This window comes from Molossus molossus, unplaced genomic scaffold (genome assembly GCF_014108415.1).
Source record: "Molossus molossus isolate mMolMol1 unplaced genomic scaffold, mMolMol1.p scaffold_m16_p_2, whole genome shotgun sequence".
Classification (NCBI taxonomy): Eukaryota; Metazoa; Chordata; class Mammalia; order Chiroptera; family Molossidae; genus Molossus; species Molossus molossus.
In genome coordinates this window covers 147,500,993-147,528,622 of record NW_023425355.1, presented here as the reverse complement: position 1 = coordinate 147,528,622, position 27,630 = coordinate 147,500,993, and the positions used below count along the sequence as shown (strand labels likewise).

Genomic DNA, 27,630 nt, shown 5'->3' with positions numbered 1-27,630 from the left:
CTCTCTCTCTCCCTCCCACTCTATCTGTACAAAAAATGGAAAAATATCCTCGGGTGAGGATAAAAAAAAATAATAATAATAAAAATAAAAAATAAAACACGTGTTTAGAGATTTTTAGGGGGGTCAGGGAGAGACGGGAACATGCAGAAACGTCCATGGGGTGCCTCCTGCACACCCCTCACTGGGGATCCAGCCCGCCACCCGGACCTCTGCCCTGACCAGGAATCGAACCCGTGACCTCTAGGTGCAGGGACCCCCCAGCTAAGGTTTAGACAGGGGGGCGTCAGTGTTCAGGGGATAAACGGGGCATCTGTTTCTTTTGGTCACGATGATTCTTTGCAGGAAAAAGACCGAAGCGCAAAGCTGGGGGCGGCACCTTTGAGCTGGCTCCACCCTCCCCACCCCCATCCCCGCCCCAACACCCCCACTTGCGCTGAGCCACGGAGAGGCGGGCCCGCGCCCGCCCCAGCGCGCCCATTGGTGCGCGGCTCTGGGCTGCGCCCCGCCACCCGAGGCTGGACCTGGGAGGCTCGGCGGCGGTCTCGGGCCGTGGGGCCTGTGCACGCGTATCCGCGGCGTCGCTGGCTCCGGGCTTGGGGACCTGGGCGGAGGCCGTTGCGCCCCCGCAGCGGGCCTGCCGTTGGGCTCACGCTTTGCGCCGGAGCCGCGTCGTGCGCCCTTCCTTCCTCCCGGCGCGGAGTCGGCGGCTCCTTCGGGGCGGTGGCCCAGCGCAGGGATCCCGGGGCCGGTGCACGGCGGCCGAGGCGCTGTCCCCCATGGAAGCCGCGGCCGGCTGGCGGGGGCTCCTGTGGGTCGCGGTCCTGTGCTTCCTGACCCACGTCCGAGGTGAGAGGCGCCGGCCGCGCTCGGGGGCTGTGCGCGCGGGTTTGTCTCAGTTGCGTCCACATCTCCGTCCAAGGGCGCCTCGGAAATGGCTGGTCCCCCCCGGAAAGGAGACGGAGAAAGGTGTCTGAGAGGGGACGGACGGCGGGGTCCACAAACCCGAAGGACAAAGGGGGCCGGGCCTGGCTCACCCACTGCTTCTGCGTGTCGCCAAGGCTGACTTTCTGGTTTGCTCTAGGGTGTGTCTCGGGCCTTTGGGAAGGAGGCAGGAGGCTGGCGTTTTAAAATGTCCTCTTGCCGATTTTACTTGTTACCCTGGATGGTATCTGCAGGGGAAACGCAGCTTCTTTGGGGGGGGGGAGCGGGGAGACTGTGTCCCTCAGGCCGGGTTTGCTCGGGAGACAGTCTCTAAGCAGAATTTTAAGTTCCTCGCTCCATGCCGTCCCTCCTGGGTGGGAATTTAAAACACCCCAGTTGTTTACCACCCAAAGGGCAAGGCCCGCGGACTGGGTGGGTGTTTTGTATCCGGGGCGCCAGGGTTTTGGGTGGCTGCGGACCTTGGGCACCCGGTTTGTGAACTATAAGAAACCCGTGTGGTTTTGTAGGATTTGAGAAGCCACCGGAGAGCCGTTTGGGGTTCTTGGAATATTCCGATTCCAGGGCTCTGAGACACAGGGGTGCAGGCTGACTTGGAGCCCTCGGGTCGGTGAGGAATTGAACGATTGGATCCCCACGTTGGGCTCTGTCGTGACATTTCCTGTTTGTCCTGTTTCCTGCTCGCAGAAGGAGAAAGTCTTGGTTATTTAGGGACACCAGGCGTAATAAGGACCCTGGTGCATGGACCGCAGGATTGTCACCCAGAGCCTCTGATAACGTCCATTGTCCTCAGGCAAATGCTCGTTCCTGAATTTTGAAAGTATTACAGAGGTTCCCCAGCTTTTCCACCATTGACCCCTTCTTTCTGCTCCTCTCCACACACACTGTCGTCTGTGTCCACTGGTTGTGCATATATGCATAGAAATTCCCTGGTTTATTTGTTCCCATTCCCCTGCCCCCCTTCCCTTTGAGGCTCATCAGTCTAACAACCAATGTGTACGTCTTAATTCCTTCATCTTTTCCCCCCATCCTCCCAACCCCCTTCTGTCTGGAGACCCACAAAATGTTCTCTGTATCCGTGAGTCTGTTTCTGTTCTGCTGGCTCATTGTGTCTGTAGATTCCATTGTTGATAGGGATGTATTTATTGCCATTTTATTATTCATATTTTTGTTCTTCTTGACCTTCAGGAAGACCCTTCAGCATTTCATATTATACTGGTTTGGTGGGGATGAACTCCATTAGCTTTTTCTCGTCTGGGAAACTCTCGATATGGCCATCGATGCTAAATGACAGCTTTGCAGGATAGAGTCCTCTTGGTTGTAGGTCGTTGCTTTTCAGCGCTCTGAATATTTCTTGCCGCTCCCTTCTGGCCTGCAGAGTTTCTTTTGAGAAATCAGCCGACAGTCTTACGGGACCTCCTTTGTAGGTAATAAATTGCTTTTCTCTTGCTGCTTTTAAGAGTCTCCCTTTGTCTCTAAGCTTTGGCATTCTGAGGATGCTGTGTTACGATTTTCTTAACGGCCCTTGCTTTATTGCAAGAATACGGCCTAGGATATATTAACACCCAGGTTTGTATTCACGAACAGAGTGTGTGATGGGTCAACAGGAAGCTACGAGGAGTTAAGTTCGGGGAGAGTTGAGAGTTACAGGGGCTGGGGTCGGTGTCCCCGACCCACAGTGCTTCTGCGGAGTAAAGGTCAGTCAGTGTGTGCTAGCTATTGTCTGGTGCTGGCTACATTCAGCTGGGGTGGATTTTGGCCCTGGAAACGAGAATTTAACGAGGTTGCCATGGTTGTCCAAGGCAACCAGCCAGACCTCGAGAGACTATGGGACAACACCCAGGCTGGCCCCATCCCACAGTCTCAGTCAGCGTATTTCCAGTCTGCTTCCTTCCTCATGGATCCGCGACCAGAACTTTGATCTAACCAATGGATGGGTGTGGAAGTCGCCCCCAAAATGGGTCATGTAATCTGCGTATTGTCACCAGGCCCGTCTGTGGGGCTGAGGCTGCCCAGTTATTTAGGGCGAGGATGTTCAAAGCTTCATCTGCACAGGAGTCAGCTGGGAAGGAGCTGGTTCAAAGGCACCTGCAAGTCCTCACTCCTTGAGAATGTCATTCCGTGGGTGGGTGGGGCCCCGAGGAACTGGGGAACCTGGCTTTGAAGGAGCACCCTGGGTGATTCTGAAACATGAAATGTGAGTGTCCAGCCATCTGGTTTACTGTGGGCAGTGTCTCAGGGATTCCAGACACAGAAGGTGGCTGCTCTCGGGGTCCCCATCCAGCCGTGCGTCACCCAACGTGGGCAGGCCAGAGGTGTCACCTCCAGGTGTAACTGTCCCAGGCAGCCATTTGCTATTGGGGGAGACTTGGTCCCCAGCGGACACTTGGCAATACCCGGAATCAGTTTTGGTTGTCACAGCTGGGAGCAGGGGGCTGCTCTTATCAGATGGGTGGAGGCCAGGGGTGCTGCTTGATGCCCCGTGAGGCACAGGACAGGCCCCCACATCAGGGAATGACCTACCCCTGGATGTCACGGGTGCTGGGGTGCAGAAACCCTGCCTTAGTATGAGAAACTGTGTCATCTCTCTCATCGATCTGTGATGTATCAATCATCTATGATCGATAATCTATGATCTATCAATTATCTACCTATGTATCTCATGTGTCTACCTACCTGTCAACTCTTTATCTATCGTTTATCTGTATCTTTTATCTATTTATTTTTATCTATCAATGATCTATCACCTGTCTGTGATCTATCATCTATCCATCCTCTATCATCTATCTATCTATCTATCTATCTATCTATCTATCTATCTATGTTTCTCTATCTATCTATCATCTATCTATCTATTGTATTTTTCATCTATGTTTCTATATCTATCGGTCTATCTATCATCCATCTATCTATGTATCTATGTATCTATCTATCATCTATCTATGTATCTATCTATCTATTTATCTATCTATCGTATTTTTCATCTATGTTTCTATGTCTATCTGTCTATCTATCATCCATCTATGTATCTATCTATGTATCTATCTATCATTTAACTATCTTCATCTATGCATATCTATCATGTATCTATCTATCTTCATCTATCTATCTATATCTATCTATCTATCTATCTATCTATCTGTCATCATCTATCATCTATCTATCTAGAAAGTAAAATTTATTTTAAGAATTTGGCTTACAAGATAATGGGGCTAGCAAATCCAAAAGTTGTGGTCCTGGCTAGGGACTCAGGCAGGATTTGACCTTGCCCCCTTGAGTCAGAATTCTTTCCTCTCTAGGTGACCTCAGTCTTTGCTTTGAAGACCTTCAACAGATGAGGCCCATTATCAGTGATAATCTGCTCTATGGGTCATTGAGTGATGGTGGACAAAAATTCTGTCAACAAAATACCTTCAGAGTGACACCTAACTTGGCGTTAAACCCAACTTCTTGGCACTCAGGTGTGGCCACAGTGACACATACAATTCACCATTTATTATGTCTTCATCCTTCAGCCCCAACCATCCGAGAGGCCAGCTCTGTAGATGATTCGAAGGAGGGGCCCAAGGTGCCTCTTAACACCCTCCAGTCCCACGTGTCTGTGTCCTCAGACATATTTCCATGTTTACTGCTGTTGGTTGAAGTGGGGTAAATGCATTATTATTTAGTCATTTGGCTGCGAAATTTTCCTGTCACCATGAGCTGAGCCCTTGAAGGGGTGTCCTTTTCGGTAGACACAGTTTCTGTAGAAATCGCTAAGGTCCTTGAGAACCAAGTTTGGATGGTTGCTAAGTGCTTTGCTCTTCGTGAAGAGTGAATTCAGAGGGAGGGGTTCAATCAGGTGGCTTTCTCTGGGCAACCCTGAGCAAATCATTCTCAAGAATTTTTATTTTTTTCAATGCAAACGAAAGAACATTCTCTTAAATTATATGAATGCCTCCTGAGCTTTTTTTTTTTTTTTTTTAAGAAAATGTCTTCTTCCCATTCTATTTTTTGTTATCCTTGGGATAACAGTAAACCATGATGCAGACAAAATGTTGATACTTCCAAGGAGGAAGCTGAGCTAGGTTGCTGGGCATCATGATTGCTGGGGAACAGGGTAGAAATGTAGAGTCCTGGACTCCTGCCCCTTCCTCGAGCCCACAGAGGGCTTCCACAACAGTCCAGCTGGTTTGGCTGACTCTCTGCAGATTGGGGGGTCCTGTCTGCATCTAACACCCCACCTGAGATGATAAAATGCTCCTCTGCTAGATTCTTAGGCTCCAGGTGAAGATGAGGCCAACTTCGCTACCTTTAGGGTGGTCTTGGGAGGCGGTAAGTTCCTAGGTTCACTCACATCCTACCTGTACCTGGAATCTTTTAGCAACAGAGCAGAGAAGTCCCTCCTCAAGACCAGTGCATGACGGGCATTCAGGGAACAATGGAGCTCAGACATTCCTTCTCTTGGTGTTTCCTCGGATGACTTGACGCATGGCTCTGAAGAAACCCAACCAACATGGAGTTGAATATTCATGGGCTCCATTCCTGGAGGTCCCCATGGCAGGTTCAAGGTCACCCTCCCTCCTGTCCGTGTGGAGAAGCAGCCTGGGGGTCTTCACGGCACCCCTTTATAACCAAGGCTGTGATTCTTGTGCTGGTGAGGACCTCCTGGACCCTGGGAGGTCTGGTCAACTGGACAGCATTCCTGTTCACACCAGGAACGTCCAAAGTGGGGTCCCCGACCAGGAGCACCCACATACTCTGGGTCAGGCAACTTCAGCTAGACCTGCTGAGCCAGATGTGCAGGAGGCCAGATTTCAGGATAATTAGTACATCGGTCTGAGGGACTGAGAGGCTCCGCGGCAGAAGCCCCGAGGCTGATGGGACCGGTGAGGGCAGTCAGGGCCCAGGTGGTGGCCTGTCTTCAAACAGTCAGCCATTGAGCTCCTCCTTTTCATCCCTGTCTCAGGGCAGGGTGGCTGCCTCTGCTGTCCTCTGTCAGGCTGTTCAACTGGTATCTCCATGGGGGTTGAACAACTTCTTGTGTTTAGCTCTGTTATAAACCGAACTGTGTACCCCCCATTCGTACGGTAACACCTTCACCCCCAGGACCTCAGAATAGAACTGTATTTGGAGATGGGTCTTTAATGAGGTGATTAAAGTAGAATGAGGTCATCAGGGTGGGTCTTGAGCCAACAGGACTGGGGTCCTTCTAAGAAGAGGAGATGTGGACACTGACCCACAAAGAGAGATGACCATGTGAGGACACAGGGAGCAGACGGCCATCCACACGCCAAGGAGAAACCTCTGGAAGAGCCAGCTCCATGGACCCTCTGATCTTGGACTTTCAGCCTCCAGACAATAAATGTCCTTTGTTGAAGGCTCCCATCTATGGTATTTTGATAGACCCAGCAAGTTCATACAATGTTCTTGTCCTGCAAAGATGCTACTGGAGAAGCCACCTGTCTGGCCCAAGCAGGCCACCGGTGACAGGGTCTGAGTGTCACCCATGTCCTGAGGGATCTGGAAAATCTGCTTTCGGACACACCATCCAACAACTCCTCATTGCATGCTCATCAGCGTTGTCTTCATGTCTACGTTTCCCAGCAGATGTCTTGCCTTTGATGATGTCCGGGCCTTTCTCAGTCCTTTGAGACTGCATACTTGTCTTTCTGGGACATCTGCATGCAGAGAACTTGGCTCTCCCATGTCCTGACAAGACTCTTGAGACACCTGGACCCGGGGCAACTGGTTGACCTTCTCGGGAGACGCCCAGCTGCTGTCTGAAGTTTGCTGAAGGCGGGAGGATTCCTGAGCCCCAGGAAGCAGCCATGCACCCCAGTATCTGCTCAGCTCCCGGGAGGATCTGCAGCCCCTGGGGACAGTGTCAACCCTGCATTCCCTGGACATCCATGCGGAGGTGTAGACGTTTCAGAATATCTACTGTCCCCCTGGAAATGAAAACCTCATGAAGAACAAGAGAGCAAAAAAGATTGAGTCGCAGGGCTGTTCTGTGGAGGGAGGCTGAAGCCCCACCGGAGAGGACAACACACACACGCCGACGGAAACACTGCCCCCTGCTGGCCTCCTGGTTTCTCTCAAACCCAAACTGCTGAGTTTGGCAGATGCTACAGCTTCTCTGTGAGTCATGCTGTCCTGGGGAAGAGCGACTTCAAATGCTTCCTGAATATACTTAATTATTGAGCCAGAGTCAAAGAAGAACCTAACGATTGGCCCGAGAGAAGTCACAATGAGGGAGTCTCTGTTTCTTCTGTGGAATTCCTCGAGGACAAGAGGGACACGTGGACTTAAAGCTCACAGAGGTTGGCAGCTGGCCCCTGGAGGTTCGGTTTTGATGACCCCACCCAGCAGCGGAGAGAAGTAAAGGCCCGTGCACAGAAAGCACGATGACACGGGCTGAGCTGTTTCCGAGTGAATCTCTTCTGTCGTGGGTTCAATAGAAAGGTGAATTCTGTGAAAAAAAGAAAGAGGAGGAGAGGGAAGATGAAGAGGAGGAGGAAGAGAAGGAGAAGGTGAAGGAGAACGAGAAGAAGAAGAAGGAGAAGAAAACAACAACAAGAACAAGAAGAAGAAAAACAAGAAGAGGAAGAAGATGAAGAACAACAACAACGACAAAGAAGAAGACGAAGAAGAAGACAAAGAAGAAGAAGAAGAAGAACAAGAAGAAGAAGAAGAAAAAGAAGAAGAAGAGAAAGAATAAGAAGATGATGAAGAAGAAGAAGAGAAAGAACAAGAAGAAGAGAAAGAACAAGAAGAAAATGAAGATGAAGACAAAGACAAAGAAGAAGAAGAAAAAGAATAAGAAGAAGAAGAGAAAGAAGAAGAAGATGACAAAGAAGAAGAGAAAGAACAAGAAGAAGATGAAGACGAAGATGAAGACAAAGAAGAAGAAGAAGAAGAAGAAGAAGAAACAAGAAGAGAAAGAAGAAGAAGAAGATGACAAAGAAGAAGAGAAAGAACAAGAAGATGAAGACGAAGATGAAGACAAAGAAGAAGAAGAAGAAGAAACAAGAAGAGAAAGAAGAGGAAAAAGAAGAAGAATAAGAAGAGAAAGAAGAAGAACAACAACAAGAAGAAGATGAAGACGAAGACGAGGACGAGGAAGAAGAAGAAGAAGAAGAAGAGAAAGAAGAAGAAGAAGAGAAAGAAGAACACGAACAAGAACAAGAAGAACAAGAAGAAATAAGAAAGAATTGTGACAAAGGACAGTTGTCCCTGAACGAATAATAAAACCGGAGCACCTGTTTTCCTTATCTAAGAGTTTGCCTGGGGCTCCCTTTCTCCTTTAGATGCAGAGCCAAGAATTCAGTGGTTTCTGGGATCTGGGAGGGACTTTGTTTTTGGTTTCTGGGGTCCTGCCTTAGCCAGCTACTGTTAACCATCGATACAAGTGTGGTTGTCGCAACAACAGGTCTGGTCTTTGCGACGTTGCCACTCGTCACACAGACTTGGGGTTCTGCGTGCACCCTTGAGAAATCCAGGGGGGGGGGAGCTCCGTGGAACCCCTGAGAGTCAGCCTCACCAGGATGGACGGTGAACCGCGGACAGGTCTGTGGCCTGTGTTTGGTGCACAGAGACGACAGAATTCCTTCGAGCGTTTTTCAGGGTCGTTTTCTCTGATAGGTCCCAAGAATCGCTTTTTCAAAACATTTTAAAATCATCGTTCTTTTTTTGAAAAAAAAAAAATGTTTTTATTGATTTTAGAGAGAGAGGAAAGAAGGAGAAAGAGAGAGATAGAAACGTTGATATGAGGGGGAAACGGATTGGGTGCCTCCCCTATGCACCCTGACCTGGGTTTGTGGTCTGATTGGGCATCTAACTGGTGACCTTTTGGTGCATGGTTTGGGGACGATGCTCAGCCACTGAGCCTCCCCAGCCAGGGCAAAAATAGCTTTTTTTCCCCTTTCTTTTGAGGGAAGAGAAGGTGTTCTGCATAATGCGAACCTCCTACCCAGCCGCTGACCATTTTAACCCCGTTCCCACGTTGCCTGGGATAAAAGCCCACCATGGATTTGCTCGTTTGTTTTTCGATGGACGCAGTGAGCTTCAGGGCTCTCTGCAATACTCCCCGAGATCCGTGTAAGTTCAGAACGCCATGGGCGTTCTATTTATACCAACGTATTGAATATTGATCACAGTCCTCTGCTGAGGGAGGAGCAAGTCCATTTTCCTCCCAGGCCATCGCCGACGATGTTCTCAGGATTTGATCCAGGGTTCTCGGCGTTCAGACTTCCAGGCCCTGAGCTGCACGTAGGGTCCGGGATACGGCCTGGCAAACAATCGCCGCGCAGTGATGCTATCTCAGAGGAGGGCTCGTGAGACATGCAAGGATAACGTGGTTTGGCGTCTCACCGGGAGGTTGGCACGGGGCTCCCCGTGCTGGCTGCTCTGTCTTCTTTGTGGACTCGGGCAGGTGGGTTTGATTAAGTCCTGGTGCTGGCTAAGCAAAAAGAGAGCCATGGTTTTACAATCCACGCCCGCTGTGCAGCTCGGAGTGGAAAATGTGGGTCAGCGACGTTATGGCCTTCTGAGTGAGGCCCCCCGTTTCCCCAGGATGGAGCCCCCAGAATGAGCATCATCTCCCCGACTGATCTCCCAGACACAGGGACCCCCACAAGGCAGGACCAGCTAGCGGTGGGAATCCCGTCGGCCTGCAGGAGGGGACGGACTTCCTGCCTGGTGCCTGCTACTGGCCCGAGTCCTCTGGGTTACGCAAGGAGGTGTTGGAACCGCCCCGCCCCACAGGCGTGAGTCAGCCTCACATGAGCCTCCCTGCTGAGCAACACAGACGCCCACCAGGGGCGGCTCCCTGCGGGGCCCTCCCCTGCCTGCCTGCCCCCAGGAGGCACCCCAAGCACCTGGGGACCCAAGGAGGCAGCCGGAAAGGGGACCCAGAGTGCTTGTTGGGCAGCCAAGCGGGACCCGTCTGCAGGTCGGGGCTGACGCTCAGGGGTCCCAGAGCCCCGTGAATCCACAGGCCTCGCTCTTTGCAGGCGGCCCCTGTGCGATAACCCTGGGGTACCTCCCAGCATGCTCGGCAGGGCATTTTGGAGAGGCCCGGGGAGGCCAGATAACACACAGGCCTTGGATTATCTGGGCCCAGGGGCGTGGCCAGCGCACAGCCCTGGGGCGATAGGCAGGTATCGGTTTGTGACATGCCTGGGACGGCCCAGCCTCCTCCAAAGCAGGTCCAGCTGATGAGACGAGCGACTGAAATCCTGTCAATGCGGTTGGGTCGCCTCGGCACCCTGCCCCTCTGAGTGGGACCGAGGTCAGCCGCACCCCGCTGGTCGCCCTGGAAAGTCGGTGTCTCAGGAATCCAGGTGGCTGACGCCGTCTCCTGACCCCCAGCCCTGGACCATGGTGACCAAGGCAGCGAGGAGGGGCTGGGGAGCTCCCCAGAGAAGGACGAAGCAGAGGCCAGAGCAGCTCAGACCCTGCAGAGCAGAGGGGCGTCTGGGGGACCCCCAGAGTGAGACACGGCTTTCTGCGCTGGCTCTATCGTTGTATCAGCTCCTGGCCTTCAGCCTGGGCCCTACCTTCTGGCCTCAGTTTCCCTGGCCGTCCAACGGCTGTGGCTGATCTGGATAGGCGGCTCCTGCCGGGCGATGCACCTGTGCTGGGGTCCGAGGTCCCTCAGCCGGAGCTCCAGAGCCCCCCACGGGCCATCCCGGCTGGGACTATGCCCGAGGGTTTGCTGACCCCACACTGGACCACCAGAGCTTCCTCCTGGTGGGCACATCCCGGCACAGGCCGGGAGACCCAGGATGTAGACATCACCTTCTGCCCACATCGAGTCTCCCCCAGACTTCGGGGGTCGCCGGAGGGAGGGTCCCGGTGTGAGTTCTGATGCTCCTGGAAATGCAGCGTCCTGGGCGGGGGCCCTAGAGCAACCCCAGCACCCTGATGTGATCGTGTCCCCTGTGCTCCCCACAGGTCAAGGCGACTTTGATTTGGCCGACGCTCTCGACCCAGGTAAGCGCCCACGCTCTCCGGGGGCTCTGCTTGGGCAGCGGACGGGTCCGGCAGCAGCTTGAGTTGGGGAGAATCAGGGGTGGGGGGTGGGCTGCAGAACCCCCGGCACTGAGATGGCTGTGTTCCCCGTGAGGCCGCCGGGCCTGGGAACGGGGCTCAGCCAAGGATGTGTGTGGTCTGGGCACTGGCCGTTGGTTTGCGAAATGTCGGTTCTCAGGTCCCGAGGCGGTGACACTGTGAGACCCAGCTCGGCTCCCCCCACCGGGTGGGAGGCTTCTCTCCTCCAGCGAGTCCTGTTGCCCAGGGAGTGGGGTGCACCGTCCCCCTCAGCAACAGGGGTGTTCAGACCCGGTGGGGAGAGAGAGAAAAGGTGGGGCTCACCGGCCCCGGGGAACCGAGATGTCCTCTTGAGAGAAAACCAGAAAGTGGTCGTCGGCTCGGGGAGAGTCCCCGCTTCTGGCTGAGGGAGTGATCTCTGGTCGCTCACAGGAACGCAGGTGGGGTTGCAGGAAGTTGAAAGGGAAGTGAGGACCAGACCTCAGACCCCGGAGGGATACCAGCACGTACCCCCTGATTTCCGCCCGCCGCTGAGGCTTTTGCGCATCGTAACCGCAGAGAAGCAGATACGAGGTTCATGTCCGCACGACAGAGAAACGGGGAGACTCGCACCAGCGACGAAATCGCGGGGACGCCTCAGGCTCAGGGCTGCCTGGTCTGGATGGCTGTGTGATGACGATGGAAGTAAACCAAGCAGTTGGAGGATGTCCCCCCAAATTCGGTCTGTGGGGTCCGCAAGAGACGATTGGACGGCTAAAGAAGGAGGCCCTGCCGCTCTCCACGACGGCCAGGTTGTGGGCTGAGGCAGAACCGGATGGTGGAAGCAACCCCGGTGCCCATCCATGGATGAAAGGGTGAACAGGCACAGGGGATGCACACGGTGGAATATTACACAGCCAGGAAAAAGAGTCACATTCTCGCACAGGCTACAGTGTGAACACATGATGCTTGGTGAGAGAAGCCAGACAGAATTGAATAAAAAATGTCCCAAACAGCCAAATCCACAGAGACAGGAAGAAGATCAGTCATCTCCAAGGGCTGGGGGGAGGAGAAAATGAGGAATGGGGCACCACGGGTCTCTTTTGGGGACACAACAACATCCTGGATCTACAAAATCACTCCACACAGAAAAATGTACTTGATACTCCTGAACTGTTCACTTACAAATGGATAATTTGATGCGATGCCAATTTTGCCAGAATTAAAAATAAAATAAAAAACAGTTGCAAGCAGCTCATCGAACAAGAACTTCCTGGAGAAACGCATGACATCGAAAATGAGAAGGCACATTCTGACGACCTGGATAAACGGTAGCATGATCTGCTCGTTAGGCACAGGTATGTAAACGGACATGCCATGAACAAGACGTGTGCCACTCTGAAGGACACACGTGACATGCGTGTTCCCAGTGACACACGTATATCAACCTGGAAATGTGGCTGGCATCCTGCACGGACCTGTGCGTTCCCCTGAAGGGTGTCTGGCTCCCACAGAGCTCCCCAGTTTCGTCTTAGCTCACCATCTGCTTCTCTCTCCGAGTCTGTTCTCTGGGGTCAAACCCACAGAAAAGACACCAGTGTGCAGGAATCCTGACCCAGATCCTCAAAGGAAACCTGTTTGAGATAGAAAACAATCAACTGGAAGTGGGTCAGCAGAATGGGGTCCATGCATGCCGTGGAATATTATGCAGCCAAGAAAAAGGAGGGAGAATCTGATGGGCGACCCCATGGACGGACCTTGAACACAAGACGCTCAGTGCAGAGAGGGCTTCCAAAACCAGTTCCCTCTGTGGTCAGGGCCCCCATCCATGGTGTCCCAGTCCTGAGAGCAGCACCCCCAAACTTCTTCGTCTTGGCCCTGTCGTCCCGCCCACAATCCACAGCCAGGCTCACACCGCCCGGTGGCCATGCTCCGCAGCCCAAGCTGTATTCACGTGAAGTCCACCTACGGGAGGGCTGACCCCCAGGTGTCAGCAACTTGCAGGACTGTGGAGGTCTCCGGTGACTCCCTGTCACCAACGGGAACTCAGTCAGTGTTTGTCGAATGAATAAAACAACGCACACACCAAAGAACGGGAGACAAGCACTGTTCTGGGAGCCGAAGCCTCTTCCCTATTTTACTTCGCTTCTGCGGTTCTTTGTTGTGGGCCCACCGACCCCTGGCGGATGCACGGGGCACACCCACCTGCCCTGGATGTTCTCAGCTAAGCTGACCCTCCATCAAGTGTCCACAAGGCTACTCCCTCCCCCCCGACACCCTTTGCTTAAACACACTTCCGAATGAGCCGAGCCGACCACCCCGTTAACCTGGGCCCGCACCCCACACCCCCACAGCTCCAGAACACGCAGGTGTGGCTGCATTGTAAGCCTGTCTTCTATGCACCCCACCCCCAAAGACACATTGAAGTTTGTGTTTCTATCACGTGATGTTTAGTGCCTTCCCTTCTTCATTTCTTAAAAGGTACGGACAGTTCTTCCCTTGACTTACTGAATGTGTTTTCTCTTTCTTCACAGAACCCACCAAGAAACCAGGCTCAGGTGAGCGATGGCTGGGCCGGCCTGAGGCTGCCCCCCGAGCTGGGGTGCCGGCAGGGGTGCGCGGGGATGCTGGTCGGGTCGTGGTGGGTGTGAGCACGAATCCTAGTCACAGGGGATGTGCATTGGACGGCAAATCACACTGAGAAGGAAATCCTTTGCTGTTGGTAAAGCAGGTGTGAAAACGTGAGAGATAACAGGTGTCGGCGGAGATGGGAGAAATGGGTCCCCGAGTGCATTGCTGGGGGGAGTATAAAATGGGGCGGCTACTTTGGAAAAGAGCCCAGACGTTCTTTAAACATGTCCGCCTGGGGTTGTCCTATGCTCCCAGAATTTTACTTCTGGGTACACAGCCCCAAGAACCCAAGACGGGGACTTCGACGAAAATGTGTGGATGTGCCTATAGCGGCGCCATTCGCAGTAGCTGAAAAGATGGAGGCAGCCCAAGCGGCCATCCACGCGGTGGAATATTACGCAGCCATGAAAAGGAGCGAAGCTTCGACAGGCCCCAGCGTGGATGGACCTCGAGGACGTGATGCAGAGTGAAATAAGCCAGACGCAGAAGGACAAATGCTGTGGGGTTTCATTTATAGAACAGGTCCAGAATCGAAGTTCCCTTCCAGAAAATTTTAAGCGGTGGTCTCGTCTCTCGGTGAGCCCGACTTGGCAGGACGTGAACCTAGACCGCTCCGGGGCCTTGCTGGAAGAGATACCCGTAGTCACTTCAGTCAGAAGGAATCGGAGATCCTACGGCATTTGTCCTGCTTTGTCTGATGCATCTCACTCAGCATACAACCCTCTCCAGGGGTTCCCCACCTTCCCAAGGCTGCACCCTTGACTACAACTCCTCCTGTGGTCTGTGGGCGCATCTGCGTGTGGGGGGACCCGCCTGGAGACGGACAGCGGAGCAGTGTCCCGGTTCCTAAGACCATCGAAAATAGATGTTTTCTGATGGTCTTAGGCGACCCCTGTGAAAGGGTCGTTTGACCCCCAAAGGGGTGGCGACCGACAGGTTGAGAACCGCTGAGTCTAGACCAAACCGTGTTCTCTCAAATTGCAAGTTCTTCTTCTCCTTCTTCTCCTCCTTCTCCTTCTCCTTCTCCTTCTCCTTCTCCTTCTCCTTCTCCTTCTCCTTCTCCTTCTTCTTCTTCTTCTTCTTCTCCTTCTCCTTCTCCTTCTCCTTCTCCTTCTCCTTCTCCTTCTCCTTCTCCTTCTCCTTCTCCTTCTCCTTCTCCTTCTCCTTCTCCTTCTCCTTCTTCTTCTTCTTCTTCTTTTTCTTCAGAGTAATATTCCATTCTGTATACGTGCCCCGACTTCTCGGTCCATTTGCCTATGGATCGGGCTGCTCCCGTATCTTTGCTGTTGCAAATAATGCTGCAAGGAATCTAGGGGTGCACATGCGTTCAAGGTGATCATTTCGTTTTCTTCAGAGACATAGATTCTCTGAAAAGGTCGCATTGCAGGAAGGAACAGTCTGTTGGTATCTGTGGGGACAGATGTTCACCCCGCCCACCATGCAGATCCTGCCCAAACAGATACAGAGAGTCAATCGCGACGCTGTACCCCTGATGCTCACAGAACGTTCCAAGTGGCTGACGTCTCCATAAAAACATCACAAGCGGTTCAATCCCAACCGGGAGAGAAGCGACCCGAGTCAGAGCAGGTTTACCAAGAGGACGATGTTGACGTCGATTAAAAAACGATCCGAGTCCGGCCGGTGTGGCTCCGTGGGTGGAGCGTCGTCCATGGACTGAGAGGTCCGGGTTCGATTCCCGGCCAGGGCACGTGTCCGGGTTGCAGGCTCGATCCCCCGTGGGGGGCCTGCAGGAGGCGGCCGATCGGTGTTTCTCTCTCACATTGATGTTTCCATCTCTCTCTTCCTCTCTGTCTAAAATCCGTAAAAACCTAATTTTTAACCAACGAAACACACGCGCACATCAGAGAATTTGTTATTCTCGCCACGACGTCGAGCGTCTAGAACACAGACGGTGTTGAGTGTGTGTGCATGTGTTTCCCAAGTGTCGGTTCTGAGCTGTGTTTGTCTCTGGTCTAAAGACACACTGTCTTCTCCCCTGCAGACGTCTACCCGAAGCCGAAGCCGCCGTACCCCCCTCAGCCCGGAAGTCCCGACAGCGGGGGAAGTAAGACCGCCCTGGCCCAGGCTCATTTCTGGACGGGTTTGGGGGACGGGGCACTTGGCTTCCCAGCAGCCGACCTCGGGCTGCGTCCGAAATCAGGGTACCCCTGACCCCCAGGCGGGCAGCTGCTCGGATAGCGGGGAGCGAGGAGGTGCCGTCGACCGCAGTTAGGTTGCTCGGTCTGCGCTGCTGACACCCAGAGATGACGGGGTGCCCACAGAACCCCGCCTGATGTTGGCATTGATTTCTCACGAGGCCGCAGGGCCCACCCTTTGGCGGGCTGCTTTGCACCGATGCCGGGTCCCCGTGAGGCAGTGCGTACGCGCAAAGTCGGAAATCTGTCCCCTTCGTACCGGCCCCCGGCTTTGAGAAACCAGCCTTGCACCGGTGGGCGCCCCAAGGCGCTCGAACCGTTAGCAGCTGGGCATGTCCCGTGTCCATTTTGGGAAGCCGGGGGCATCGTGGCGAGCGGGCCCGGCGAGGAGGTCCTGGGCTCGTGGTTTGGAGGCTTTATGTAGGGAGATTTTAAATACCCGATTTTTAACGCGACGAGAGGGTCTTATGGACGGGGTGAGCGGCTCATGGCGGAAGGACGTCCTGCACGGTCCTAAAACCACTCTGGTGTTTTCCAACAGACATCTACCCCCGGCCGAAGCCCGTGCCCCCTCGGCCGCAGCCTGGCTACCCTGAGGGTGGAGGTAAGAGCCGGGCTTCTGGGCGCATTGCAGAGCGTTGGGTACGATGCATCCTCTTGGGGTTCTGTCCTGGCGGCTGCGAAGGAATACGTTGTTACGCTCACATTTTCTTCTGCAAGGGGTGCAGGCTGCCCCTGCCCGATCTGGGGGTGCACAGACAGAAAACGTGTTCGTTTTAAATGTTCTTTTTTTTGTTTATTGATTTTAGAGAGAGGAAGGGAGAGAGAGATGGAAACATGGATGAGAGGGAACATCGACGGGCCGCCCCCTGCACACACCCCACTGGGGATCGGGCCCACGACCTGGGCACGTGCCCTGACCGGGAGTCGAACCCGTAACCTCGTGGTGCAGGGTCGACGCTCAGCCACGGAGCCACACCGGCCGGGCAGAACACGCATGTTCTTTGCTTTTGCGTTAAAAGGCCTGCAAAATGCATTTCGCTCCAAAGATGCTTCATGGTCTTGGGAAGAAGGGCCCCCCTGGGTTGGCCTTTGATTTTTTGTGTGTTTTGTTGATTAAGTTTAATTTTTAAAATTATTATTATTATGCCCTGGCCCGTTTGGCTCAGCGGTTGGAGCGTCGGCCTGCGGTCCAGAGAGATCCGGGTTCGGTTCCCGCTAAGGGCATGGACCTCGGTTGCAGTTTGTCCCCGGCCCGGGTTGGTTGTGCGGGTGGCAGCCACTCGATGTGTCCCTTTCACATCGATATTTCTCTCTCTCTCTCTTCCTCTCTCTCTCTCTCTCTCCCCCCCTCCCCCCCACTCTGAACAAAAAATGGAAAAATGTCCTCGGGTGAGGATAAAAAAAAAAATTATTATTATTAAAGTACAGCTGTGCTCAGGCTGGGGGGTTAGACATGTGTGTGCCGTACAAAGGGATCCCCGATATTCCCAGTGCCCACCTGGCCGCATACATAATTACCCAAATATCAGTCACTGGATTTCGCCTGCTGTGTTGTCCACCGCATGCTTATTTGAAACTCGTGATTTGTGCGTCTCAATCCACCCCTCCCCTCATTGTTTGAGCCTCACCTGAGGAAATTTTTCTATTTATCTTCACGTAGAGTCAGGGAGAGAAAGGGAGAGAGAGACACATCGACTGGTTGCCTCCCGCACGACCCCGACCAGGGCCGGGGACCCACTGCAACCGAGGTCCATGCCCTTGGCTGGAACCGCACCCGGGACTCATTGGTCCGCCGGCCGACGCTCTGACCGCTGAGCCACACCAGCCAGGGCCCCTTCCCCTTTTCTACCCAGCCCCCCAAACCCCCTCCCACCTGGCAACCCCCAGTCCGCTCCCTGCATCTCTGAGCCTGTTTCTGTTTTACTTCTGCCTGGATTTTATTTGTTAGATGCCACAGGGTGCTGGTCTGTCTCCGTCTGCGGCGTCTCACTGACCGCAGCACCCTGTGGGCTCGGCAGGTGTGCACCTGAGTTTGGCTTCTGTTTACAGGAGCCCTTGGGGGGGTCCCGTTGCTGAGCCCCCACAATCTCTCTCGAAAGAGGTGGATTAACCACGCGGGACACGCTCAGGACAGAGACACCCCCACCCCCATAAAAATGCAAGAGCCGCCTCACTGGACGGCGTGGGGATGGGTGCTGGTGCGGGGTGCAGGGACAGGCTAAGATATGCGGGGTGACTGGTTGCTTGGGTGACAGGGAGTCTCCCCGATTCCCTTCTGACACCGGACATCAAATCGCTAGGGTCCGAGACACCCTGTTAGGTCCAAGTGGACAGTGTGCTGGAGTCTGCCTCCCTCCTGCCCGTCTGATGCCCGGGCCACGTCCGTGTCCGAGACCCGGCCGCCCCCCGGCCAGGGCGCCGGGAAGGAGCCTGTCTCTGGTCACCTGCCCGAGCGTCGGTCCCGGAAGCTGGTGGCACGGGGCTGTCTGGGGAGCCTTTGGGGAATGTCTTGTCTTTTCCCCGCAGGTTACATCAGTGACCGGGACCTGGACGACGGCCGCTACCCGCCCCAGCCCCGGCCCAGGCCGCCGGCAGGTGCGTGCGGGCTTCTTGGGGACCGGAGGGTGTCGGGAGCCGCATCTCCCTCCCGTTTGGGGCTTTGGGGTGCTCCCCTGTCTGCATTGGGCTAGAAGCCAGGGTGCAGGAGGGTTCGCTGAAGTCAGAGATTTCCTCAGGGCCCCGGCGGGAGAGGTGTTTTTGCACCATGATGTGGGTGGCTCCCTTGAATGTCCCCCCGATGGCCTGGCCACCCTGTGGGGCCGTAGTAGGGGTGACGCCTGGGCTGGGGCACCGTTGCCCACGCCCCACAGGACGCCTGCTGGAAGCCACCGTCTGCAGGTGAAATGCTCAACGGCTTCTTCCCTCCTGCAGGCGGCGGCGGCTACAACCCCGGTCATGACGGCTACGGATCCCACGGTACAGCTCCGGGGCCCCCGCGCGTGGGGGGCGGGGCGGGGGGCTGCGGAGTAGATTCAGGGCTCCCCTGTGGGTTCCCCACCACCGCTCCTCCCTGGGGTCCTGGGTCCCGACGACCGACCGGCCGGCGAGGGCCTTCTGAACCCCGTGTTCTCCGACCCTCTGCTCCTCGGTCTGAGCTCGGGGGACGAGGGCTCGCAGGTCCCTGTCGGGAGGGAGGGAACCGAGACCCTGTCACAGATGCCGCGTTGTCTGCCAGGCGGCTCATCGACGTCAAAGGACGAGAAGCACCTTTGTGGGGGGAGACTGGGAGGTGCGCCCCACAGGAGCAGCAGGGGCCCTCCCCCCAAAGTCGTCTGGGCACCCCCAGGTGCTCAGACGTCCTCTGCTTCTGTGAGGGACGATGCGGGGTGACATGGCCCAGCTGAGGAAGGAAAAGGCTGCAGACACTTTGCATGAGCACACGGCTCTGCTTTTGGGGTGCAACATGCCGACTCGATATCGGCACAGATGGGCGGACGATCGCCCCCCAGGTCTAGGGAACACCCAATACCTCACTGGGGTACACGTGTGTGTGTGTGTGTTTCTGTGTGTGTGTGCTGAGGGCTGGGAAAATCGACTCTCTTTGCGACTTTTATTTGACAGGTATTTATTTATTATGCATTATTTTTATTGTTTGCTCATCGTCACGCGAGGGTAGTTTTTGCATTGGTTTTATTTATTTTTTTTATCTTCACCCAAGGACATTTTTTTTTTCTTTGCATCTATCTTCAGATAGAGCGGGAGGGAGAGACAGAGAGAGAAACATCGATGTGAAAGGGACACATCGAGTGGCTGCCACCCGCACGACCCCAACCAGGGCCGGGGACAAACGCAACCGAGGTCCGTGCCCTTAGCGGGAACCGAACCCGGGTCTCTCCGGACCGCAGGCCGACGCTCTAACCGCTGAGCCAAACCGGCCAGGGCAGGAGCGACCTGCTTTAAACGGAACGTGCGGACGTGATACTTAGTCACCCTGCTCCTATGAAATCATCGGGCAAACACATTCAGCGTTGACCCAAATACACGGAGCGTTTCATCCTCAGACACCCAACTTCCCCGCAGCCCCGAAAAACCAAGCCTCTCTGTGCACGGACCCCGCAGGTCCTGCCCTTGCAACCGGACGTCCGCAAACTGTGTTCCTCTCTGCCAGCTTCTTACGTTAGAAAGAAAGGGCCTGGCCGGTGTGGCTCAGCGGTTAGAGCGTCAGCCTGCGGTCCAGAGAGACCCGGGTTCGGCCCCCGCTAAGGGCATGCACCTCGGTTGCAGTGTGTCCCCGGCCCCGGTTGGGTCGTGCGGGTGGCAGCCACTCGGTGTGTCTCTCTCACATCGATGTCTCTCTCCCTCTCTCCCTCCCGCTCTGTCTGAAGATAAACACACAGTGTCCCCAGGTGAGGATAAAAAGAAAGTTCTCACCCCATGGGGTCCTGAGCTCCTACGTCGTTTTCCAGGGACATTAGGTCCCTCACCACGTGGCACCGTTTCTTGGGGACCAGCCCCTTATGGATAAAAGCTCCGCCCTCAAGATGACGCTCGGTCCTGGGGCTGCCGTCTGGCCCGGAGCTAGAGAGAATGGGGGTCCCCAGTGACTTCGGCCCCCATGTTCCGGGCAGGGCAGCGTCGCGCTGCCAGTGGCCGGATGTGCTTGGCGGGTGCCCTCCCGTTGCCGGACGCCCGCCCGCTGGTCACGGCTGCCCAGGTCTGTCCTCCCTGGGGTCGCGCAGACAGTGTTTCAGTCGTTTTCTTAGTAGCTGCTCTGAACGGCCCGGTGTCTCTGATACAAACCTACTCCGCCCGGGCGGAGAAAATAAAGGACCAGACGGGGCGGCGTCAACAACAGACGTTTATTTCTCCCCGTCCCGGAGGCTGGAGTCCGAGACCCAGCTGTGGGCAGGCTGGTGGCTGCGGAGGCCTCTCTCCGGGGCGTGTGGACGGCCGTCTGCTCCGTGTCCTCACGGGGTCGCCCCTGTGCGATCTGTGTCCTCACCTCCTCTTCTTATGAGGACCCCAGTCCTGTGGGGTCAGGGCCACCCAGGGACCCCGTTTTACCTAAATCACCTCTTCACAGACCTGTCTCCCATGTCAGTTCTATTGTGAGCTGCTGGGTCAGAACCCAGACGTTGCAAATTTTGAAACGGACCCAATTCAGCCCCGAAACGTCCATCCCCCACGTTGACGAGGCCGTGTAGTAAACGGCCCTTCGGGGTGCGTGAACGCCCCCATCAGCCACGGCGATGCCAGACACAGGGACGACCACGTGAGGACACGGGCGACGCTGAGCACAGAGCAGTTTGTTTTTTTAAACAAATCTCAAACCGGGGTTCCCCCGCCGCGCTCCGGACATCAGGACAACGTGCCGCGGTGTCTGTTAGGTTTCGGAATGACGGTGTGAAAAGTGTTTTCTTCCCGCCGACCGCTCAGAGCGCGGAAAGCGAATTTGCACGCAGCTGAGTCACCCCACCCTGGGCCCTGCAGGTCCGCCCGGGGTGTGCAGGTGTTAGCAGAACACCCGGCCACGGCTGTGTGGGGGGACCGTGCCCCCCTCTGAGGGCTCTGCAGCTTCTCCCAGCTCGGGGTGTCCTGGCTTCCTCTGGGACACCCCTCGGGCCTGGCCCCCCACTTCACATGATCTTTCTGTCCTGCAGGAGGAGGGCCGTTCGGTCAATATGATTATGGTAAAGGAAGGGTTTCGGGAAAGCTGGTGGGGGGACCCTCCCGGGAGCATGCACCCCGAGGGTGCTGGGGGGAAGCTTCAGCGTCTGTTCTGCATGCTCTTTTTTTTTATTTAATTTTTTCCCCTTTATTCATGTTAGAGAGAGAGGAAGGGGAGGGAGAGAGAGATAGAAACATCGATGAGAGAGAACATCAACCGGCCGCCTCCTGCACGCCCCCCACTGGGGATCGGGCCTGGGGATCCGTGGGAATCGAACTGGCAACCTCTTGGTGCAGGGTCGATGCTCAGCCACTGAGCCCCACCGGCCGGGCTCCTGCATGCTCTTAAGTGACCACCCGGGTCCCTCATGTTTCCCTGGAGATGAGACCTTAGTTTCTCAAAGGCACTCAGGTCTGCTCAGAGCTGTTATTGTGGGTGAATGCACCCACGTGTGTGCAATTCGTGTGCCGTGTGCATGCACAGACATGGGTACATCCACGTGCATGTGTGAGCGTGCATGTTCATGAGTGTGCATGTGTGGTCATGGGTGTGTGTGCATACAGTTGCACGCTCATGTGTGTACCCGCGCATTGTGTAGATTTTCACATGTGCGTGCATGTGTGTGCTGGTGCATGTGGCACGTGCAAGTTCACACATGACATTGAAGAGCACATGTGTTCACGTGTGCTGCACAGGGAGGAGACATGCCATGTGCAGTCGTGTGTGTGTGTTTGCATGTACATGCATGTCTGTGTACATGTGTGCACAAGGGTGTGTGCATGGGCACATGTGTGTGTTCCACGTCTGAGCTCATGTGCGTGGTCCCTGAGCCGGAAGCTGTCTCTCCCTGTCCCTTCCCGCCCCATCCGGCCCTCCCCGAGGGATGTCCTGTCCACACCCGAGTTCCATGTGCTGACGGCCCGTCCCCTCCCCTCGGGACAGTGAGCGTCGTGAGGACACAGACTCTTGTCCACTTGCTCCCGGTGGCATCCGCAGCATCTCCACAGGGCCGGCCAGCGAGGGCGCCCCCCGCTCCCCGAGCGCTCCTGTGACTCTGTGTTCTCCTTTACAGATGGCAGTGGACACACCACCTACGGCGACAGCGACGGTAATCCATGCGTCCAGCCCCCACCCCGGTCTCAGGAGGCCCTGGTCGTGCCGGTCTGCCTGGGGCAGGTCGGCACAGGCCTGCAGTCTCGTCCCCCCAGGGCGTGCAAAGGGCACGTCCAGACTTTCTCTGCAGGGAAGCACCTGCCCTTCGGGGTGGGGTCAGGTGCATGCAGCTCGGAGGAGGAGAGGCGGAGCCGGGTCCTCAGTCTGGACTGAGGTGCCTCAGGCTGTGAGGGTGCAGATAGGGTTTGGGGAGTACCCTGGGGTCACAACGGCATCTTGTTTTTTTCTTCCTTTTTTGTATCCTCACCCGAAGACATTTTTGCCTCCATCCTCACACAGAGCAGGAGGGAGAAAGGAAGAGAGAGAAACATGATGGGAGAGAGACACATGTATGCGTTGCCTCCCACACGACCCCGGCCGGGGCAGGGGCTGGAACATGCGACCCAGGTACGTGCCCTTGACCAGGAACTGAACCCACGAGCCTTAGGTCCTGGGGGGCTGGTGCTTTCATCACTGAGCTGACCCGGCCAGGGCAATTTTTTGTAAAGACTAAATCACAGCCCTGGCCGGTGTGGCTCGGCGGGGAGGGCCTCGGCCTGCGGACCAGAGAGTCCCGGGTTCGGTTCCCGCGCAGGGAAGATAAATGCAACAGTGTCCTCAGTGAGGATAAAATACAAAGGGGGAAAACAATGAATCACACGCAGGCTCCCAAGGGTGAAGGAGACCAGGGATGAGACGCAGGGGGTCCCCAGAGTGGAGGGGACGGTGAGGGAAATTAGGGAACAGCAGCAGCAGACATGGAAGGAACCGGTCGGCACCGACAGGTTCGTGTTTGCTGATCAGCACGGATGACATCCATCTGCCCGGACAGCCGAGGGGAAAGGGTGCATTCGTGAGCTCTGCTGTGAACACAACACCCCAAACCCTACCGGCTGAAAACGACCCCCGTGTCTCAGGACCGTGACGATAGGAGGTGGCAAATGGACTAAAACCAGGTCCCCCGCCCCCTCCAAGGGGCCAGGCCAGGCGTGTTCCCAAGGCGGTGGGCACGGCATCTGGGAACGGAGGGAAGGGCACCTGGGCTGGGAACCCGGACCGCTGGGTTTGTTCCGGGTTCTGGCTGAGTCCAGAGTCCCAGGACGGAGACCTGGCCACACCTCTGGGTGGGGAGATGCTACCCAGGGACATTGCAGAAAGCAGGACACTGAAGGGGGAGTGTTGTGACCGGATGACGATGAGACCTGGGCACCAGGCAACCCGGGACCTCCTCGGTGGAGTGGCCATCGATCCGCCGCCGGCCACACCGCAGCTGCTTGACCCAGGCAGACACGGGACAGGGTGGTAGCCTAGATGGCGCTCAGCTGAAAATCAAAGGCTGTTCGAGGTGACAGGCGGCAGCGTGTCTCTGGGGTCGGGAAGGACAGCTGTGGGCAGCAGGCGGGGCCCAGCCGGGGTTGCGATGGGGAGACAGGCGATGGGCGTCTGGGAGACAGGACGGGACAGGGACGTCCCCGCAGGAAGGCGTTGCTCCGGGTGCAGATACCAGGACCCCGAGGCGCGGACTCCGAACAAGGCGTTTCATCCTCCATCCTGGGGTCCCCGTCCCGTCGTCCTCAGACCTGCTCCCCGTCATCTCTGCAGACGGCGCTTGGGGACCCCAGGGAGCCCAGGCCCCAGGCAGAGGTCACTTTGTCTGTCGTAACGTCCAGAAGTTTGAGGCATCCGATGTGGGAGGTGGCTCCTCGGGCAGGCAGCTCAGCTCCATTTCCAAGGGGTCCATTTATATGATGATTATTTTTTAATGAAGGAGACAGGAGTTTTCCCTGGGGAAGGGGATTGTTCCCCATCTCTCCAAGGTCCCCAAACTTTGCGGCAGGCTTTGGGCGCAGTGTTCTGGGGCCCCTAACGCTCAACGTTGCCTTCGTCCAAAAAGGTGCAAATCCCTCCGATGAAACAAACAAAACCACATCACCGGCGTCCGCGGTGCCCACCTTTGAACGTGCAGATGGGGCGAGACTGGTCGGCTAGCTCCTCGCAGGGTCACTTTCTAAGGCGTCTTGTTGCGATCGCCTGTCCCCCCGTGGCTGGTCCGGTGGCGCGTAGCCAAGGCAGAGAGGTCATTTGCGCTCCTGCGGGCCATGTTGGTTTGCTTTTTTGACCACCTTGCTCTTCCCCTCGACTCCTGCAGGCAACCTGGTCACGAAAATCGTGTCTCCCATTGTGTCGGTAGTGGTGGTGGCCGTGGCCGGCTACGCCGTCCGGTACTGCCAACAGCACCGGAGGAGAAACGGCTTCCGACCCAACGGCAAGTTCCCTTCACTTTGTTTTTCCGTCGCTGTGGGCGAAACCGGAGAAAAACATCGCTGGCGTCTTCCGCAAACAGCAGTATTTCTGGCTCCGTGCCGCGGGAACCGTCTTCCGTAGGCAGGAGATTTCAATGTGGGGTTCGACCCGCAGACACGGGCAGAAACCGGTCCCCGGGGTGCACAGAGAAACCCCCTCCGCCTCATCCCATCTCCAAACGGCTCCCCGACCGGCGAGATTCGGTGGAACTGCCGAAAAACTCAAATGACCCCCCTCAACCGGTTCATTGTACACCGGGGCTGGGGCAGGGCTTGGGGCTGGGGGGTGTTCAGCTCTCGGGGTGCGGTTTTGTTTTTCCGTGAAATTTGAATCCCAGGCGAGTCTGGAGAAGTGTTGGGGTGGGACCGGAATTGGACGCCTGCCTGTGGAATTCCGGGGCTGTGCACGGATTTGGGGGAATGGGCGTCATCGGGGGGGGCTTTCTGGTTTCATTTGGGGTCCGGGCTCCCTGGTTTGGAGGACTACCCCCCGGTGAGCTGTCTTAGGGAGAAAAAGTTGCAGCTGCTGATCACCGAGTGCCCTGAAGGCACCCCTTAAATCGGGACGCAGGGGGACGAGGGAAGTTTTGTTACAAATAATTCAGATTTTACCTTGGGGTCTCGGCAGGTCGGGGTCTGAGACCACGCGTGTCTGAATCCCTCTGGGGTTTGATGGGGCCCCCACCCCACACCTCCTGTGGGTCGGTGGACAAGGACTTGAAACAGAGACCCAGGCCAATGGTTTTGGGGTCGTTTTTTTTCAAGAATTGGTGTCATTTCAAAAGGCTAAACCCTGCCCATGGCCTCCGCGTCCTGGTGGGTGGGGGTCCTGACCCATCCCCGCGGGGCGAGCCTCGGTCTGCACGACCCTGAGCGCGCAGGGCAGGCAGGATTCAGGGAAAAGCACCTTCCTTTCTTGGAGACACACGGTGCATCCCTTCCCATCACATCTCCCGACGAGGCCTGGAAACACCCCAGAGCCCGCGGGGTCCGGGCCGAGACAGTGACGAGAGCGAGGTGTTCATTCCAGATACTTAACGTAGGAAAGGGGGCACCAGCCACCCCGTCATCAAAGTAAATTCCATTTAGCGCAACATCAGAATAATAGTAACAACAATAATAATAATAATGATACTATTACACAGGCCAACTTCAGCCATAGAATTAATTCCTCAATTCATTTAATATGTTCAAAAACCCTTAACAGCGCGGCCGGTGCGGCTCAGGGGTTGAGCGTCGACCCTGCACCCAGAGGTCGCCGGTTCGATTCCCAGTCAGGGCGCAGGCCCAGGTTGGGGGCCCATCCCCAGTGGGGGGCGTGCAGGAGGCGGCCCGTCCATGTTCTCTCTCATCTATGTTTCCATCTCTCTCCCTCTCCCTTCCTCTCTCTGTAAAATCAATAAAGGAAATTAAAATAAAAAAAAACCCTCACAAATAGGAAACCGTAAAAATACAATGAAAAGAAACAAGAAGCTCAGCATGGTCTGAGATCGATCTAAGCGGCTTTCTTGGGGTTTTCTTCTCAGGGGTGACCTTCTCATCGAACATTTTCTCTTGCAGAACCGGAGAACGTCTGAGGCTGTCCGGGTGCACCCGCCGCGCTGGGAACAGGACGCCCACGAGACTCCCGTCCTCCACGCCTGTGGAGAACCCCTCTCATTCTCGGCCTCATTCACAAACCTGGACGTGTTTTTGTCTCCCCTGTTTGACGTGCAACCTCCTGACCCAGAACCTCCCCTTCCTAGGACAGGCTGTTCCCACCTGTCACGTACACAGCTGGCCAGGGGGGCCCCAAGGTGGCCGGCCTGTGCTCATGGCATCCTTCACGTGGACACAGATTTGTGATCCGTTCTGAGCTGTGACTCTACCTCCTTCTGCGGCGATTACGCGCGAGGATTCAGCCTCGTGGGCGCTCTGATAAACGCAGTGTCAGCGCAGTGGCCCTGGATCTTGGGCGGGGACGTCACCGTCTCTGGGAGACAGAGGGTACCTTTGGTGTCTCCGACAAGCCACGGTGGGATGTCGGCCCACAATGCCTCGTGGTCCGGTTACGTGCGGGACCGTGGTCGGAAATGCGTTGCGGGGAACTGGACTGAGTGTTGGGAAACACCGAGGACAGAAACCGGCCTCCTCTTCGGCTCCTGCTCCCCGGGACCCAGACCTCGTCCCATCCGCACAACGCCAGCCTGGGTGTGGGATTCCAAGAGCGAAACCGCTCACGGGGAAACCGTCTCGAAGACGCGGTGTGGGGGTGCGTGTTCCCGTGAAATACCCCGCTTTCCCGTCTGTTGGGGAATGACCACGGGACAGAGCTCTCGGTTTTGCAGGTGCTGAGACCTTCCGTGTTATTTTTCGTCTTGGATACTCTGTGGGTACCCGTGTTCAGGTGACGCCATGGCTTTGCTTCATTTATACTTTTTCTTTGCGCTGGCGTAGAAAATCTTACATCGCCCACTGTAAAAAAAAAACACAAAAAAAACAAAAACAAAACAACCCTATTAGCTGTTAGCTCGTATTAGTAACATTTTAGAGGGGACATACGGGGTGATATCGGCAGGTCTGTCTCGCTGGACTCGATGGAGATGATACTTACAGGACTTTTCAATGTGGCCACGAATATCAGAAGCAACAGTGGGCACATCCGTGGAGATTTGCTCAGGAGAGCCCCCCCAAATCCCAAATACGTAGGCTTCCATATGGGTTGTGGGCTAGGTCTCCAAAGAGAGAGGCTTGGAAACAGAAACTCTCTTTAAAAAAAACAACAAAC

General features: G+C 55.6%; 1 protein-coding gene across 5 annotated transcripts; it reads left to right on the top strand.

Moving 5' to 3' along the window:
* The first annotated feature begins 543 nt into the window (after positions 1-543).
* XG (Xg glycoprotein (Xg blood group)) lies at positions 544-27,630 on the top strand. 5 transcript variants are annotated; one of them, XM_036270385.1, is made up of 11 exons: positions 549-846; positions 4,239-4,400; positions 10,876-10,914; positions 13,485-13,508; positions 15,584-15,646; positions 16,279-16,341; positions 18,267-18,335; positions 18,672-18,716; positions 22,481-22,516; positions 24,710-24,826; positions 26,424-26,550. In XM_036270385.1, the coding sequence occupies exons 1-11, from the start codon at positions 777-779 to the stop codon at positions 26,438-26,440; spliced, it is 705 nt and encodes a 234-aa protein (XP_036126278.1). In that variant the 5' UTR covers positions 549-776; the 3' UTR covers positions 26,441-26,550. The 5 variants fall into 5 exon arrangements, with proteins under 5 accessions (XP_036126281.1, XP_036126278.1, XP_036126276.1 ...); XM_036270388.1 differs by lacking the exon at positions 24,710-24,826 and having other exon boundaries at positions 544-846; XM_036270383.1 differs by lacking the exon at positions 26,424-26,550 and having other exon boundaries at positions 551-846; positions 24,710-26,171.